This window comes from Lepidochelys kempii, chromosome 3, assembly GCF_965140285.1.
Source record: "Lepidochelys kempii isolate rLepKem1 chromosome 3, rLepKem1.hap1, whole genome shotgun sequence".
Classification (NCBI taxonomy): Eukaryota; Metazoa; Chordata; order Testudines; family Cheloniidae; genus Lepidochelys; species Lepidochelys kempii.
Window position 1 is genome coordinate 116,578,926 of NC_136382.1, and position 17,708 is coordinate 116,596,633.

At 40.5% G+C, this 17,708-nt stretch overlaps 1 protein-coding gene and 1 long non-coding RNA gene across 14 annotated transcripts in view; one reads left to right on the forward strand and one right to left on the reverse strand.

The window, feature by feature from the left end:
• Window positions 1-17,708, reverse strand: part of SYNE1 (spectrin repeat containing nuclear envelope protein 1) — a 501,907-nt gene that overhangs the window by 260,620 nt on the left and 223,579 nt on the right. For all 12 annotated transcript variants that reach the window (XM_073337684.2, XM_073337695.2, XM_073337685.2 and 9 more), the window contains 11 exons: window positions 15,813-15,971; window positions 14,446-14,628; window positions 12,117-12,218; window positions 11,135-11,338; window positions 9,473-9,680; window positions 8,795-8,907; window positions 7,873-8,078; window positions 6,770-6,925; window positions 5,201-5,492; window positions 3,875-4,047; window positions 915-1,224 (listed from right to left, as the gene is read on the reverse strand). In XM_073337684.2, coding sequence (XP_073193785.2) covers window positions 915-1,224; window positions 3,875-4,047; window positions 5,201-5,492; window positions 6,770-6,925; window positions 7,873-8,078; window positions 8,795-8,907; window positions 9,473-9,680; window positions 11,135-11,338; window positions 12,117-12,218; window positions 14,446-14,628; window positions 15,813-15,971 — 2,106 coding nt within the window. The remainder of the gene's footprint in view (window positions 1-914; window positions 1,225-3,874; window positions 4,048-5,200; window positions 5,493-6,769; window positions 6,926-7,872; window positions 8,079-8,794; window positions 8,908-9,472; window positions 9,681-11,134; window positions 11,339-12,116; window positions 12,219-14,445; window positions 14,629-15,812; window positions 15,972-17,708) is intronic.
• Window positions 1-17,708, forward strand: part of LOC140909130 (uncharacterized) — a 62,933-nt gene that overhangs the window by 9,248 nt on the left and 35,977 nt on the right. Inside the window, exon 3 of one of the 2 annotated variants that reach the window (XR_012158095.2) lies at window positions 7,920-8,001. The exons of the other annotated variant lie outside the window; for it this stretch is intronic. This is a non-coding gene — a long non-coding RNA (uncharacterized LOC140909130). Of the gene's footprint in view, window positions 1-7,919; window positions 8,002-17,708 lie in introns of those variants that run through there. 2 annotated transcript variants of the gene reach the window in all.

Here is a 17,708-nt window from a genome sequence, read left to right on the forward strand (position 1 = left end):
ATAAATATGATGGTGGGGAGGGGCATATAGGAGTAATTAGCTAACCTGGGTACCAATGGGAAGGTGGCAGACCAGAGGGAGGGTGAGCTCCCCCTTTGCCACATAGGCCCCCTTGCACACACACACACTATTTGGGCACCTGGTTGCATCCCCTGCAGTCTGTCCAAGATCCCTCCCTCGGTGAGCTTGGGGAGGGACATTGGCACAAGGTGTCCAAGAACAAACAGTTTGTATCCTCTTTCCTCAGAGACCATAAAGATGTGCCCTACGACATGCCTAATATTCAGTGGCCCATAAAACAGATACTTTCATCTTCATCTTCTTTATAGAAATGTGTTTTCTGTTCACTTAAGCAATTTGTTCTTCTCTCGTGCTTGTGTAAAACACCGCCCACCCCCCTTCTTTCCCATACATACACAAGTGAAACACGATGGAAATAAATGAGAAAGAAATAAAGTTTAAAAATAAAAAGGAGTTGCAGAAATATCATTGTACATAAGACCTCAAGCTTGAAATACATGGATCTTATTACTTGAAAGTCAAAATATTCCACCTGATAACCCTAATTTCCCAAGGGAAACAAATCATTGCATCCCAGTGAATTACAGCAAATTAAATTAGACGCTATCTTAATAACTGAAGTAAAAAAGCCAAGAAAAGTCCAACACCTACATGGCTTTTCATGCAAGTAAAATTATTGAAATTGAGTATCAGGGCTGCCCTCCGATTATGTTTCAGCATAAATATGCAAGCAGTATATTATTTAGGATGTGATTCTTTAGTTGCCTTCTATGTTGATTTTACAGAAGTGTGTATAAATATTTTTATTACCTGAAATAGAACTGAAATCTTAGCACAAGCCTATTTATTAAAACAAGTATGTAAAAGTTTGCCTTCTCTTATGAGGCATTTACCTTGGCCACAGTGGTGATGTCACTAAACTGTGTTTTCAGTTCCTCTTCAGCTGCTTCCTTGATAGAAGCATCCTCAGTTTTCTCATATAGTTCCTTGGCCTGTTCAGTGAGTCGATGCAGGTCACTAGAGTGATCCTCTATATCAGAAACGATAGCCTGGAAGTGATCCAGTTGAGAAAACTTCTCTTTCAGACCAATCTGGTTCTGTAAAGGCTGTTCAATTTTGTGATCCACTGACTCCAACCACTGATCCAGCTGGCTTTTCCTCTCCAGATGGTCATTCCACTGGCTAATCACAGACTCCAAACAGCTTACATTAAAGACACAGACACAGATACACTACAGGTCAGAAGTCATGCAGGCCTTAAGGAAAACCAATTAAGTGGCACTATAATACTCACCTGAGGAGCCCCATGTAATAAGTGCTACCAAAGAGAGTGAGGGTTCTACAACCTAGCACATTGACAGATGCTGTTCACGAAAACATCATAAAAAGTAGTATTTTGTAAGAGTACAATTGCCTGAAATTCAACTGTGAAAATTTTCACAAACAAAAAATTTAAGAATTTCACACAGCCCTAGAACAGTGAAGTGCAATCAAAAAGTTTTCATTCACCATTTTACTGGTAAGGTGATATTACCTATTGTAGCCCAATTCCCTCTTCATAATTGTACTGAATACAGAAATTACACTTTGAAAAATTCTTCTAAGAAGGGTCTGAGAGATATTTCATATATTTTAGTGCAGAATACAAACAGAACCAGTAAATGTCTGATACCAGTAGCAATCTTTTAATCCACTGTACCTTTTCAAACTATCAATATTTTACTTACTGGTAAAATCCACCTTTTATAGTTCTTATAGTACACGTGTATCATACATTTAGAATACATGTCCTCTTCCAGATCTTTTCTGGATCTCTCTTTAGCAAAACTGACTCTTTCCATTTATCAGTTCAAACTGTTGCTATTTCAGACTTTTTCCCTATCATCTGAGCTATTACAGTAAAAGCTGTTTTATCCAGCATGTTGTAGGAATGGGGGAAGCTGGTAAGAGAAAAATGCCAATTAACTAAGAGGGAGGGAGTTTGGGTGTGGGTGGGTGCGGGGCTTGGGACGCAGGAGGGGGTGTGGGGCGCCGGTTCTGGGAGGGAGTTTGGGTGTGGGAGGGGGCTTGGGGTAGGAGGTTGGGATGCGGGAGGGGCCTCGGGGTGCCGGATCCGGGGGCGCTCACGTCCGGCAGCTCCCCGCAAGCGGCAACCTGTCCCGTCTGCTCCAAGGCAGAGGTGCGGCGGGCACTCTGTATGCTGCCTCCCCAGCTTTCATTTGCCACAGTTCCCCGCCAATGGGAGCTGTGGAGCTATCACTTGGGGTGGGGCAGGGGCAGCGTGCGGAGCCGCCTGTTATAGTCTTGGCCTTTACAACGTACAGTCAACCTGTGGAACTCCTTGCCAGAGGATGTTGTGAAGGCCAAGACAATAACAGGGTTCAAAAAAGAACTAGATAAATTCATGGAAGATAGGTCCATCAGTGGCTATTAGCCAGCATGGGCAGGCATGCAAAACCATGCTCTGCAGTGTCCCTAGCCTCTGTTTTCCAGAAGCTGGGTGTCGACAACAGGGGATGGATCACTTGAGGATTTTCTGCTCCGTTCCTTCCCTCTGAAGCACCTGGCATTGGCCACTATCAGAAAACAGGACACTCAGCTAGATGGATCATTGATCTGACCCAGTATGGCCGTTCTTATGTAAGGGTATGTCTACACTATGAAATTAGGTCGAATTTATAGAAGTCGGTTTTTTAGAAATCGGTTTTATATATTCGAGTGTGTGTGTCCCCACAGAAAACGCTCTAAGTGCATTAAGTGCATTAACTCGGCGGAGTGCTTCCACAGTACCGAGGCAAGCGTCGACTTCCGGAGTGTTGCAGTGTGGGTAGCTATCCCACAGTTCCCGCAGTCTCCGGAAATGAGATTCAAAAGTTCGCGGTTCTTTTCCTGTCTACCTGGCCAGTGCATCTGAGTTGAGAGTGCTGTCCAGAGCGGTCACAGCAGAGCACTCTGGGATAGCTCCCGGAGGCCAATACCGTCGAATTGTGTCCACAGTTCCCCAAATTCGACCCGGCAAGGCCGATTTAAGCACTAATCCACTTGTCAGGGTGGAGTAAGGAAATAGATTTTAAGAGCCCTTTAAGTCGAAAAAAAGGGCTTCATCGTGTGGACGGGTGCAGGTTTACATCGATTTAACGCTGCTAAATTCGACCTAAAGTCCTAGTGTAGACCAGGGCTAAAAGACCAGGATTTCACCCCAAGTTTATGTCAGTTGGAGCCGGCATAAACTGGGGTGAATTTAGTCACACAATCAAAGTGAAAATTTAGATAAACTTTATCATTGTAAACTTCCGCACACATCTCTATTGGAGTTGTGGAATGGGGTTGGGGGAAGTGCTAATAAATGAGATACTTGGGTAACATTGACTAACTTCAGACAAGGAAGTGTTCTGCAGGTTTCACATGAAACTCCAATGTACGTTAATCCTGACTCCTGAATAAAAAAACAGCCCTCCTCTCAAAACAATAATAAAAAGTTCACCAGTTCAGTAATTATTGAAAAACTGACAACTTTTGACTACTCAGTCCTAGTCCTCTCAGACTACCAAGCACACTGAATTGTGAGAGTTTTCTTATTGAGGGAAGTATTTTTGCAGTGACCAGTTTACACTGAACTCTGAACTCAAGCAGCGGAACCACAACACTGCCTTTCTCCGTATTTTTTCTCAGATAAGCACTTCTAAATTACATTTCATTCTGGGCCAGATTCTGCCAGCATTAGTCACTTCGAGCAGCACATTACATTTCAAGTATTCATCAGCGGAACTACTTGCAGTGTAAGGTACTTATCACTGGGAGAAAGGATGTCAGAATCTTGCCCTACGTTTAAAGAAAGTTAAAGTGAGTTTACCTCTGACAGCTCATTGAAGTGTTGATGATATCATTCCATACATCCTTTAACGTTTGTAACTGGGTCTGTATCATCTTCTGCCCTTCCTCATTACTGCTTCTAAGGGCTTGTTCACCTTTACCAATGGCCATGTTCAACTTAACTTCACCTTCTCCTTTCATTAAAAGGATCTCCTGTGCAACAAAAAGGATCACATGTATCAAATCCAACCAGCCAGAAAACATAAAGGAAACCTCCAAACGCTACTGCTCTAGCAATATTCACCATTGTAATTTAGTTGATTTACCCCTTCTGAACCATACTCCTGTGCATCCCTACTCAGCCTGGACCATACTTTCTCAGGACTGCCTCTGTGTAAGCTTGAAACCTTCCTTCTTTCACCAAGAAAAGTTGCTTGCTCCAATGAAAAATATTACTTCACCCATTTCATCTCTCCATTTATATTTATGCAGAAGTGCTGTAGCAGCAAAGCATAAAGCCATACAAGTGCCACCTGGTGCCTCCTAAGGCATTTGCCTATTTTGCAGCAGCTAATCATAGAATCATAAAAGATTAGGGTTGGAAGAGACCTCAGGAGGTCATCTAGTCCAATCCCCGGCTCAAAGCAGGACCAACACCAACTAAATCATCCCAGCCAAGACTTTGTCAAGCCAGGCCTTAAAAATCTCTAAGGATGGAGATTCCACCACTTCCCTAAGTAACCCATTCCAGTGCTTCACCACCCTCCTGGTGAAATAGTGTTTCCTAATATCCAACCTAGACCTCCCACACTGCAACTTGAGACCATTGCTTCTTGTTCTGTCATATTCCACCACTGAGAACAGCCCAGCTCCATCGTCTTTGGAACCCCCCTTCAGGTAGTTGAAGGCTGCTATCAAATCCCCCCATCACTCTTCTCTTCTGCAGACTAAATAACCCCAGTTCCCTCAGCCTCTCCTCATTAAGTCACGTGCCCCACCCCCCTAATCATTTTTGTTGCCCTCCGCTGGACTCTCTTCAATTTGTCCACATCCCTTCTGTAATGGGGGGACCAAAACTGGATGTGATACTCCAGGTGTAGCCTCACCAGTGCCGAATAGAGGGGAATAATCACTTCCCTCAATCGGCTGGCAATGCTCCTGCTAATACAGCCCAATATGCCGTTGGCCTTCTTGGCAACGAGGGCACACTGCTGACTCATATCCAGCTTCTCGTCCACTGTAATCCCCAGGTCCTTTTCTGCAGCTAATGAATAGCTTAAGCCCCTAAGCTGTGTGAGTGTGGCATGAATTAAACTCCAATGCAATTTTGACCTGATGTGCTAGCTCATGTAGCCCTGTGCTTTACCTGAATTTGCATCAGCCGCCTCTCTAATGTTGCTTTGCTGCCAACAGTGCTCTCTGCAGAAGCCAGCTTATCTTGAACATCTTTCACCCAGGACCACATACTCTGTAGTGCTTCCGCCAAGGCTTGATGCTCCTGGAGTGCAACCTGACATGTTCGCAACTTCTCCTTGACAGTTTTGACTAGGTTTTGATAGCTGGTAAGGTTTTGTGAAGCCAGACGTACTTCCCTCCCAGCACCGTGTCCTTCTTCATTTAAAGCTTGTGCCCTCTGGGAAAGTTTAGCAAAGGATTCTCTAAAAGAAAGATTTGAGATTGACATTTAAATTTAGAAACCACTTGAACTGTTATTGCTATAGTGAGGATGGAAAATTACTTAATGCTGCCAACATAACCAAGTTTGACTGCAGTCAGACAACTCATGGTTGCTGGAAAAGTTATCTGAACAAAGCCAAATTTGAGTGTATAATATCAGACTTATATATTGATGTAAAGTAACATAAATAACATTAATGAGGGTCTACACTCTTGCGTTAAGAATAAGTGTTTGGTGCCAACAGTAATCAAGCTAAAAGCAGAGATCAGCACATTCTAATTTTATTTCCCATTACATCCACCTCTACTGATATTGCCAATTCCCTCTCCAACAGGTACTCTATCTTAAATATTTATCTGGCTCCCATTACAGTAGTATCAGAGCACTTCAGAACCTGCGAGGTAGGGAAGTATCATTATCCCCATTTAATGACTGGGGAAATCAAGACACAGGAAAGCAGAGCTAAGTGACTTGCCCAAGGTCACATAGGAAGTCTGTGCAGAACAGAAAACTGAATCCAGGTCGCCCAAGTCCTAAACCACTGGATCATCCTCCCTCTTGTTCCTGTATGTACTATGTTCAAGTCACATCAGACAAAAACCCTGCTGGAACAGCCACAGATGGATGAGGATTGAGTAAGTGCCTTCTTTTAGTATACTGTGAGGTTTAGCAAAACACTTGAATAATATTTTTTCTACCTTTTCCAACAAACTATAAAATGTTTGCACAACTACACAGTATACTAAAAATGGCAATTACCTCGTCATCCACTGGCTGATTCCCAACGCAAGTAGGATTCCATGGCTGAGAGGCTTCATGGGCACAGTGTGTGGCAGGCAGCATATGAGCGTGCAATCCAAGTGGAACTGGATGCCATGGGGCAAAAGCAAGAAAACAAAACTTTTTAATGGACAATGTGATGACTATTACTATTAGTGTGACTTTTGGGGAACATCTAAACCATGTTGCTAAAGCTGAGGATGCTGCGCTCTAATGCTGTGCAGATCATCTTTACTAACAAAGTTACCTCAACTTCCCCTTAAATAGAAATGAGCCTAAGCCGTTAAGTTTGGATCCAGATTCAAATTTCCCCAAAATCTGGAGCTGTTTGGACAGAGCCTCTTGTAAGCTGTTCCTTTGACAAACTGCATCCTCCAGCACTTCTCTCTCATACTACCAGTCCGTTCATTTAACTATGGCTGAACAGAAGGAAAAAAGAACGCTGACAACAGGACATTAGAAAACGTGTTTTTATACCTTGCAGCCAGTAATTCTTCAAGAAAATTTTCCACTTTCTGCACCTCATTTTTCTTCTCTGGGATGTGCTGTTTGCTCTCTCCTAGTGCTTCAGTACATATTCTTTCCTCCATTTCCCGGATCCACAGGGCCAGTTTCTTGTGCTGATCCTCAAAGCTACGGAACAGAAAAATATCCCTTCAAAAGCAATTCCTAGGTGTGCAAAGATACTATTGAGTTTATACGGTATAATGCATATCCAGTAGAGTAGAAAAGCAGGCTGGATACCACTTTAACTTTTAGTGAATGAGAGCTCCACACACAGCATACTTCTGCAGTGACAACTAGTCTAAAAATATTCAGCAGGGCTCTAAAAATGTTCAGCAAGATCATGGGAATTACGGCGGGAAAAGAACCTTCCAAAATTTAAGGTGACAGTGCTTGTATTTATTACGTTCTATATTCAGTAAAGATAAGGAGGCTAAAAAAAACAGTCTCTCCAAATCTTGCTTGTAATTAAAATTTAACCCAAGTTTGTTTGTTTTTTAAAAGATGTCTAAAATTAGGCTCTTAAGATCAAACGTAAGCACATAAACAAGTGGCCAGATTTTAAAAAGTATTGTGCACCCAATGAGGTTAACAGGAGTTTCTGGATGATCAGCACTTCTGAAAAATAAGGCCATGCATTTAGGAGTCTACTTTAGTTTCCTATTTTTGAAAATCTTACTTTAATGCACATGCAGGCACACATGAAATTTCCATCTGATCTCATCTTGCTGTTTCATCCAACTACCCACTAATACTCTTCCTGTTACTTTAGCAGTAAACATATTCTGAGCTAATAAATACCTTAAAGCCTTTGGCTTTTGAGTTTGTTTAATCTAACATACAAAGCCCAATTGTTTTTCCAAAATTATTAGCACAGAGATGATTCTCTGAACTTCTCTCCAGAGGAGGGGGTGAACAGGCCCATAGTTATTACTTCTTTAACTGCAAGTTTTAATCTCAAATCATCATCTATATCCCCACAGTCTGAAAATTTCAGCATCCAGTGTAGTGCCCCACCTCTAAGCCATTTTATAATAAAATTCTGCAGAGCATCTGGTTCTGTTGAAATAACCCACCTTCCCAGTTCTGAGGCACAGTCTTCCAGAGCCTCTTTATCTTTCAGGCATTGTTTCAGGAACCCCTGGAAGTCCTGGTGTGACTTTGCTATCTGCTCCTGGATACTGCTCACAACTGGTTTGGGTAAGTAAGCATACACATTTTCTCCTTGCGTGGAGACAGCATCTAGTTTGTTCTGTCCCTCACTAATCGAGTCCAACACTCTCTGTGCGAGAAAAGAGTACAGTTTAAACTAGCAGGATTAGCCAATAGCTAAGGAAGCACTGTATACACTAGAGATGGCCAGACTTCCCCAAGAAGTTCAGCAGTGGAACTGATTACAACTGGACCATTTTATTAAAATCTATGATGGACAGAATGGACAATTCCTGTCTGTTCCCAGTACATCCCCAGCCCTTTCTGCCTGTTTTATGTAATCTCTAAGACTATGGGCAGACATTTTAGGGATTAGAGTTATTTACAAGAATTGGAGCAGCTTTTGCCCTGTTTGTGCTCTTTTCCATGACAGATCAGATCAAGGAAGTCCTAATACTGTATATCATAGTATTGTATATCTCAAGGAGGGAGTGAGCAATAAAGTGTGAAAGAGTGGGAAGAAGAAAGATATTGTAGGGAAAGATAGGAAAGGGGTAAGGGACAGAGTGAGAGGAAGACAGAGACAAAGGAGAAAATAGGATATAGAAATGTGCAGAGAGGAAGGAAGAAGAGTTTTAACAGAACAAAAAATCCGACAAGCTGAAATACGTTTGGTTGACATCTTTTGGATACGGTACAGTAATTTATTGCTATTTGGAGCCATTTTTATATTTTCTTTCTAGAAAAAAATGGATTTGTCAGATTTCTGTAGATATAAATTAGATAAGACATGGATGCAAATTGCCAAAAGGAGCTAATTATCATGTCTTGATTTGATAACTCTACCTGCAAATCATGCAGCTTTGCTTCTATGGCTTTGCTGTCCCCAGACCTATCAGATGACTCTTTTACTGCTTCCTTCATACCTGAAAACCACTCCTGGAATTCCTTCATAGAAGCTTTTAAAAAGAAACAGAAGATAGGAATAAGTTTCCAAAAAAGGCATTTTACACTTGTACAATCCAAAATACCAGTGCAGATATCTCATCATCTCTCGTTAGGTGCCTGATCCAAAGCCTGTTGAAGCTAAATGAAAGACCCTTATTGACTTCAATGGCCTTTGCAACAGGCACCATGAGACTGTCCTTGGTGACAGACTATACAGAGCATTTGAGTGCTATAAAGAGATGTTTTATAACAAGGGGGATTAAAATGGGACTAAGTGGAAGACGAGAAACATAGGAGGATTTCATCAGGGAAGGCTTAATTGGAACTCCTGTCATGAGGACTGCATGTATTAAATGAGGTTGAATTTTGTTTTTGTAAACCCTTCAGTTTGCAACAGACATTGAAACTAGCATTTGGTGAAAGCACTTTTAGGAAAGTCTCTATACAAGAACAAGAGTGTAACTATAAATGATGTCAACGGAAACTTTTCACCAACACTCTCTGGCAGAATCTTCTGAGGCAGTCTGATTCATGGCTGCGGTCTACCAGCTCATCTTAACAGGCACTCAGACTCACTGAGGACGTGTTTCTCCAGGGAGTCCTGCATGCTGGCCTGCGTTCTGGAACACAGTTGGGTCACAGCTTCGTACTTCTGTATCAATGAAGTGACAGTGCAACCCAGAGTCTCCAGTTCCACTGTGTGGTACTTGCGGCACAGGCTATTGAGGTTCTCCCGAGTCGAATCGATGCTGCTCTGCTGGACCTGAAGCTCTTTTTGTGTTTCCTAAAAGATGAGACTGCATCATCAGTGCGACATGCCCAGCTAAACAAAACAGCTGCCTATTTCCTCTACTTTCCTGCTCTGCTGCCCTTCATCCAGTCACTTGTTGCAGCTACCGAGAGCACTCTGCAGCAAGGAATTTGTGGAGGGAATTGAGGAACAGGGTACTAGATTATACAATTTTCTGATATTTCCCAACTGAAATGGCTCCTAGAGAATGTCAAATCAGCACAGAAAAATGGAACTTTTTAGCATTCACCACTGTCATTTTTTTTAAAATATATTTTTCAAAGTGCAACTGAAAATAATGTTTATTTGCAGTCAACAATGAGGGTTCATTTGGGGTACAATAGAGCTGTGTGGAGAAAGATAATTCCATTAATGGAGGATTTTGATATTTCAAAGTTTGGTTTCATTCTGCTTTGGAACAAAAAAAACATTTTTTTGGACATTTTCCATTAAATGAGATCGAGCTCCAGGGCAGTCCATCTGGTGGGCAGCCCCAGAGCTATGGACCCCAGAAGCACTGGGTTCTCTGACATCTGTTGATGAGGAGCCAGGCGGGCAAGCTGGCAGGAAACCAGATCAGTTTTTGATCAAAACCTGCCTGGCTGACAGGGTTCCATTGACCCCAGCCTGTGTCCCATCAGAACTTTATAGAAATCAAACCATCTCTGGAAAACATTTCTATTTTGACAAACTGGCAAATTCCAGAAAAAAAAGTTTTACTGGCATTTTTCTGCCCAGTTTAAAGGTACATTAGGAAAGCAATGTGAGTTTGGGAGAGAGGGGGAGGATCATTAGCATTGCCTTTATCCATCTGGGGAACAGCATACAAAGCTAAATTTATATCAAAGCTGAAGTTGAGAGTGGCTGTTTCATCAGACTTGCCATTTATTTACACCACAAAAACCTCCATGCTTTTTGTCACAATATGGCCAGGCGTGGTAGTCAGCATTCACAGAGAGTCTAGGATTTACATAGCAGAGGTGCTGCAGGTGGCAACTGAGGTGCATTAGGATAGAACCTAATATTATGCTGAGTTCTACCCGAGCTCTTAATCTCTTAATTGCATGAGCTCCATATTCACAACAATTAGAAAGACAAAAAACAGGATAGCAAATATTCTAAAGCAATGACTGAAAACAGTTTGATGAAACAACATTAGTTCCTGTCACAATAAAGACACTGCTATTCATTTCATTTCTCCAAAAGCTTTGCAATACAATGAGAAAAAATGAAGATCAGTAATGCTGTTCACTTCTTTAACAATATGACAGACGGTTCTTCATTGATATCCTAAAGCATAAAAATGGATAGTTTTAAACTGATCAGATTAAAATTAACATGTACATTTTAATACATTGACAGCCATTATGACCAATCAGGTAAAACTATGCTAGAATTAAATACAGTAGCCACTATGCAATAGAAAGTATATCTTCTGTAACCCTTACCTTCACTTTACCTAGACTCTTGGGATCCTGGTTACAAGCACAGTTTAACAGTGACTCTTCTACTTTTCTGAGCCAGTCTGTCATGTGATCTATAAACTTTAGTATCTGCATCTTCTGAGTACTGAAATCTTCCAGTGTCTCTTTTGCTGTCTCAGACATTTCTTTGGCATGTTCCAATTTTTGCCTTAAATCTGCTTCTAGGAACTAAAATCAAAATTTCATACATTAGAGCACTACAGTGAATCACTTGGGCCTAGTATTATAACTAATGGGCAGTTCACATGGTATAACAAATGGAGAAAAGGAAAAGTGGGATGTGAGGCCCCCTTTTTTTCTCGCTCTCTTTTTATGTGAATGGCTACAAATATTTAAAGTAAATGAAAATGGCAGGCACTGAGCATGAAATCCTGGCTCCACTGAAGTCAATGCAATTTTTGTCTCTGACTTCAATAGAGCCAGAATTTAATCCTGAATGAATGGCTATCCAACTTCGAGAAAATTAAAAAGTTAGTCTCCCTCTCTGTAGATTCAACATTGGAGTCATTAAACAAAATGAGTCTTCATCTGAATCAGACCCCCAAAGTAACAAAAAACAGTAAATGGGGATTCGAGGTTCCTGTTTTGGCCAATTTCTAATAATATTTGGCTTGATGCACAGATTTGAATCCAATGTGCTGTTTCTTGGTTTTGTAAAGTAGGCCAACATAATTACCCACATGCTCCACTGCAACACTACCTTTCAAATAAGAAGTTATCTCTAAATTCAGATGGCGGCAAGTGCTTATAAAACTTCAACCCCTCTGTATTCTACAATATTCTTGTTCAGAAACAGTGTCAGTAACTATTTCAGAACTCTCTCAATAGGAAGAAAAATTAGCAAAATACTGGCAAGTGTAATATGTTCCCCCAAATAGAAAGGCTATACAGAAGGAGCACAATTTCAGAAGGATACAGATTGTGATGAGTGACAGCTATATCTTACCTGAAGATCTGCAGGTGACTCTTGACTATTGGTCAGTTCTTTGAGATCTGAAACTTTTGAACTAAGCTGCTCCAACTTCTGTCCTTTATTTATAACTTGAGACTGAAAAAGAGCATGTAGTAAATATTTTATACTGATCATTAAAGAGCTGAATGAAGTTGTAGGTAGGTGCTCAGTAGAAAGAAAGAAAGAAAGAAAGAAAGAAAGAAAGAAAGAAAGAAAGAAAGAAAGAAAGAAAGAAAGAAAGAAAGAAAGTGTTTAGCTATTCAAACAAAGTTAAACATTATTATCTCTCGGTTTTCTTGTCTCACAAAAATACTTCACTTCTTTCCTTTTTTATATTAAGTTCAGACATTTTCTTCTTCACTAAAAAAACCATACACGGCTCATTTTAAAGTTTAAAATGTTTAACAGCTTGAGTCTCTGAAAAGTGGCTCAGTAAAAATGGGAATGCCTTTGTTTATGAGACTGGAAAAATTTACTATGGTCATTAGGTTCCACTTAATGGAATGCAGAGTATAATGCACAACCCTCTGTTTTTTATTACAGAGAACTGAGCTCTGAAAAAAACTCAAATGCAGAACTAAATTCTGTGTTGAAAAGAGAGCTGAAATTCACTGACATGTCAGGATCTCTAGTTTACTGTATACATTTCAATGAAAATTCTGGAGAAACATTTTATCCGTTAACATTACAGAGAAAGCTCATAACTTTCACTTTGTAATTTTCTGAGATCTGAAATACTAAAAGTTCTGATACAAATATGTATGCTATTGCAGGGAACATTAAATTAACACAGATCTCATTGATTAGAAGAGGCACATTAAGGGCTAAATTGTGGCATTGAGGTGCTGCAGAACCACCCCATCAGAAATTCCAGGAGGCATTGTGCTACAGGGATGCACAATGCCTTCCAGTGCTCCTGAGACATGCAGCTGCTGAGGCACTTGCAAATTAGGTGCAGTGTGTGCTTCTCTCTGTGCTGAGACTTCTCTATTGGCTGGTCCAGACCGGCGGGCGGGGGCGTAATGGGCTACACCCGTGCCCCCTCCTCTCTCCTTTGCAGAAGCCAATGCAGAGTAGTGGTAGCTGTGCAGAATCTTTGCATTACCTGAGTGTAAAGACATCCACTGTATTCAGCTCCTATACAGTCCTTGAACTCTGTATTGTCCCTTGCACACCTGAGGCCTGGGCACAGTCTGGTTCTATGCAAAACCAGACTGTTTTACACCAATTTGTTTGGCTGGTCCCAGTGAGAAATGGACACAATGGAATACAGTTTTAATTTAATCAAAGCAAATATGTTCCCTTTGAAGCATTCCATACTATTTACCTGTATTACTAATACAAACTCATTATCTGTTTCATTGACGATCACTATTTTTAAATTAATTCCAGAGGAAGTAGGATAAGCCCATTCCTCAATGGACCTGCTATATATTTTGGACACAACACTATTCTCATAAAAACCCATAGCAAGGGAGTGCTGTATACCACAGTTCCGTCACTATTCTAGGATTTAGAGTCTAATACAGTGGCTCTCAAACTTTATTGGTTCACATACCACCTTCTTAGAAAATTGTTGAGAAGTGAACTGATGAACCATCAAGCTCATATACCTATGGTCACATACCAGAATTTGGGAATCTCTGGTCTAATGTATTAAATCAACTCTTGTTTAACAGCCCATTCTAGACAAAAGGTAAAAGTATTGCATTAGAGTATTATTAATGAATGAGAATCTGATGTAATTATTGTTAATGCAGGGTAATCACAGTGTCACAGAAATGAAGTACTAGTGAACTTCAACACTGGATCCACCACCTGCTGTGTGACTAAGGCATAGCGCTAATAAAGTAATGAAACATTCCAGATATACAGAGAGATTTACCATGGAGTGAGATCTGCAAGAAAGGGTGCTGCAAGGAATCAACAGCAAAAGGGATATGAGGCACTCTTAAACCAGTTTAAGAGTGTCCACATAAGTGGGCTTGCTCTTATGTTAGTAAACTAGTTTCTGAACATACTGAGTGAAATCAGACCAAGCCCAAATAATTTGCCCTTTACTCTTCAGCAGACCACATACTAACAGACAGTCTCAGAAAGAAGGTGAGATATATCTATTAGATTTTTACATTCTCCCTAATGAGTTGCTATGTTTGATAATAGTGTAACTGAACAAAAGATCAAAAAGGCAGATTCTCAGCTGATGTATATTGGCATAATTTCACTTACTTCTGTGAAGCTATGCCGATTTAAACCATCTGAGACTCTGATTAAAGCATTTCAAACATTTATATCTTTTTTTTTTTTTTTTTTTGGTAAGCACCTGAAATTCCTTTAGGAAGGCCTCCATTTTCTGGCTGCTGTTCAGGTTGCTGATGCCTTCATTCAGCTGAGAGATGGCATTACTGCACCATGTATCAATTTCATCTCCAATGGTGAGCACATCATCCCACAGAGACACGCTTACACTCAACTTTTCTACACTGTCTTCAGTCCTCTCTGACACCTGTTGGAGAGGAACAGATATCCATATCCTTAACAATTAATTTCATATTTCTTTAAGCTTGAGTCAATTGCAAGAAAAGTAGCTCAGAAACAACTGGAAAACCTAACCTCAGGTCTCTTGTTTTACAAACAGAAACACATTCAGAATAGCAAGACGTTACTATCTGCATTTTAGGTTTATATATTGTAAAACTGACATAAACCAGTACATGCCAATGCCTCTGAATGTGTATACTTTGACTGGGGAAAGAGTTGCAAGAGGAATTAGATGAATAAATGTCCATTGACTTTAAAATGTGTTATATTGCTAGAACCCCACCCAACACTGAAAATTAACCTTAGAGCCAATTTTGATGCATCAAAACTAGTTCAGTAATAGTGAGGGATGAAATGGGTCCAAAAAACCCAAGTCTCAAACTAAATGTGAACCTTCTTTTAGTTTAACTCTCTGCATACATACACTCCCCCTACACACACACACACACTCCCCTTCCCAGCTTCCCTTCTTTGACTCCAAATAAGCATCATACCTTTGCTTAAACCCATCTAGGGACCTCAAATGGCTTAGCAGTCTCAGCTAAATAGGCTGCAGTTTTCAAAACTCACGAGGTTTGCAACAAACTTGGGGTCAGGAGGTAAGCAGGGAGCAGTCCACCATGCACGCTGATGAATTTCTCATCTGAGCAAACCCCAAATGTATGATACAAGAACAGAAAAGACAGCTCACTAAGAGCTTCAGAAGGATTTTAAACCATAAAGGGATTTGCACATAAAGTTCTATAGATATGAAATTTTAAAATATTATGTTTCATAATATACGAGGGGCCACATACTCAGCTGGTGTAAATTAGTGTACCTGCATTGACTTTAATGGAGCCTTACTGATTTACAGCAGATGAGGATCTGGTCCAAATTTACACATATTTCAGTTACCATCAGAAGTGTGCACTTTTTTAAGATCTAGCAAATGTACTTGATATATGTTGAGTACATACTGTAGATACAAACCAACCCCAGAATACTCATGATTTAGCCCTCTGAGATTTACTCCAAAGTCACCTTTAGTAAAAAAAAAAAAAAAAAAAAAGTATTTTCAGTTCCTAAGAGAAGCCCAGACATTGCAACGTATTCTCGGACTGTAAACTGAATCTGCCGTATAAGGAAAACATCATTCATTGTCCTTACATCCAGCCATTTGTCCACAGTACTGTTCATATCTGTTTTCACCAGTATGGGATCAAAGTTATGAATTCTCTTCAGCTCTGCTAGCAAGTGTTTTCCTTTATTAGTGAAGGCATCCAGCTCTTCCTGTCTGTCGTTTAGTTCATTCTTGACAGCTTCATGCTGTAAACATAAATGTTTGTTTAATGCAGTCATAAATAAATAAATAAATACATACATACATAAAAATCCATCTCCCCAACCATCCACTTCTAGAGACCTAAAGTCACTGAACATATGGAATGTGTTTTCTAGTTATTCTAGTTTCTTGCTAACAGTTGTAAGTACATGAGTGGTTATGCAATAAGAGTTTATGGGCCTATTACAGGACAGAGTGGGTGAGGTTCTTTGGCCTGTGATGAGCAGAAGGTCAGACTAGATCAGGGGTTCTCAAATTGGGGGTCGTGACCTCTCAGAGGGTCACAAGGTTATTACGTGGGGGGTCACGAGCTGTTAGCCTCCACCCCCAAATCCCACCTCACCTCCAGCATTTATAATACTGTTAAATATAAAAAAGTGTTTTTAATTTATAAGGGGGGGGTCGCACTCATAGGTTTGCTGTGTGGAAGGGGTCACAATACAAAAGTTTGATAACCACTGGACTAGATGATCATGATGGCCCCATCTGGCCATAAAGTCTATGAGTGGGAGTGACAAGATCTGGGTTGTTTTCCCACTCTGCAATAACTTGCTGTGGGAACTTGGGCTAATAATTTACAAACTTTCCAAGCCGCCATTTCCCCACCTGTAAAATGGGGATAACAGAAACATATAACAGTCATGCTGCATAATTCAGTAATGTTTGAAAAGTGCTTTGAGAGCCTCAGACAGATGTGCACGCAGAATGTGCTGCAAGTGAGGGTTGATGCATGCTGGCATAGCTGTATGAGGGATCTTGCAAACTCCTGCATACGTTCTTCTGGCCAATGTTGTCAGGAGGTCATTGTCATAAGGCTTATGTTAAAAAATGTTACCTGCAATATCAAAATAAACTAAATAGAAATAAAAGAAATCCTTTGTAAAATAGGCGTAGCACGATGGACTAAAAGTCTTTCATGCAAGAATTTGTGAAGTTATAATTCAGAGAACTTTAACAGGATGATTATCTGAATTATAATTCCAGATATTATGATTTTATAAAACATAGCCCATAAAGAGGCATGTTTTAATACTATGTGTTTTATGGTGCAGACTACTGAATATTAATAACAATTTTGCAATATACCCACTACAGGCTTCCCATCAAAATTAACATTTTCTAATAAGAACATAAGAATGGCCATACTGGGTCAGACCAAAGGTCCATCCAGCCCAGTATCCTGTCTACCTACAGTGGCCAATGCCAGGTGCCCAGAGGGAGTGAACCTAACAGGTAATGATCAAGTGATCTCTCTCCTGCCATCCATCTCCACCCTCTGACAAACGGAGGCTAGAGACACCATTCCTTACCCATCCTGGCTAATAGCCATTAAAGGACTTAACCTCCATGGATTTATCCAGTTCTCTTTTAAACCCTGTTATAGTCCTAGCCTTCACAACTTCCTCAGGCAAGGAGTTCCACAGGTTGACTGTGTGCTGAGTGAAGAAGAACTTCCTTTTATTTGTTTTAAACCTGCTACCCATTCATTTCATTTGGTGGCCCCAAGTTCTTATATTATGGGAACAAATAAATAACTTTTCCATATGAACTTTCTCCACACCACTCATGATTTTATATACCGGTATCATATCCCCCCGCGTCTCCTCTTTTCCAAGCTGAAAAGTCCTAGCCTCTTTCATCTCTCCTCATATGGGACCCGTTCCAAACCCCTAATCATTTTAGTTACTCTTTTTTAAACCTTTTCCAATGCTAGTATATCT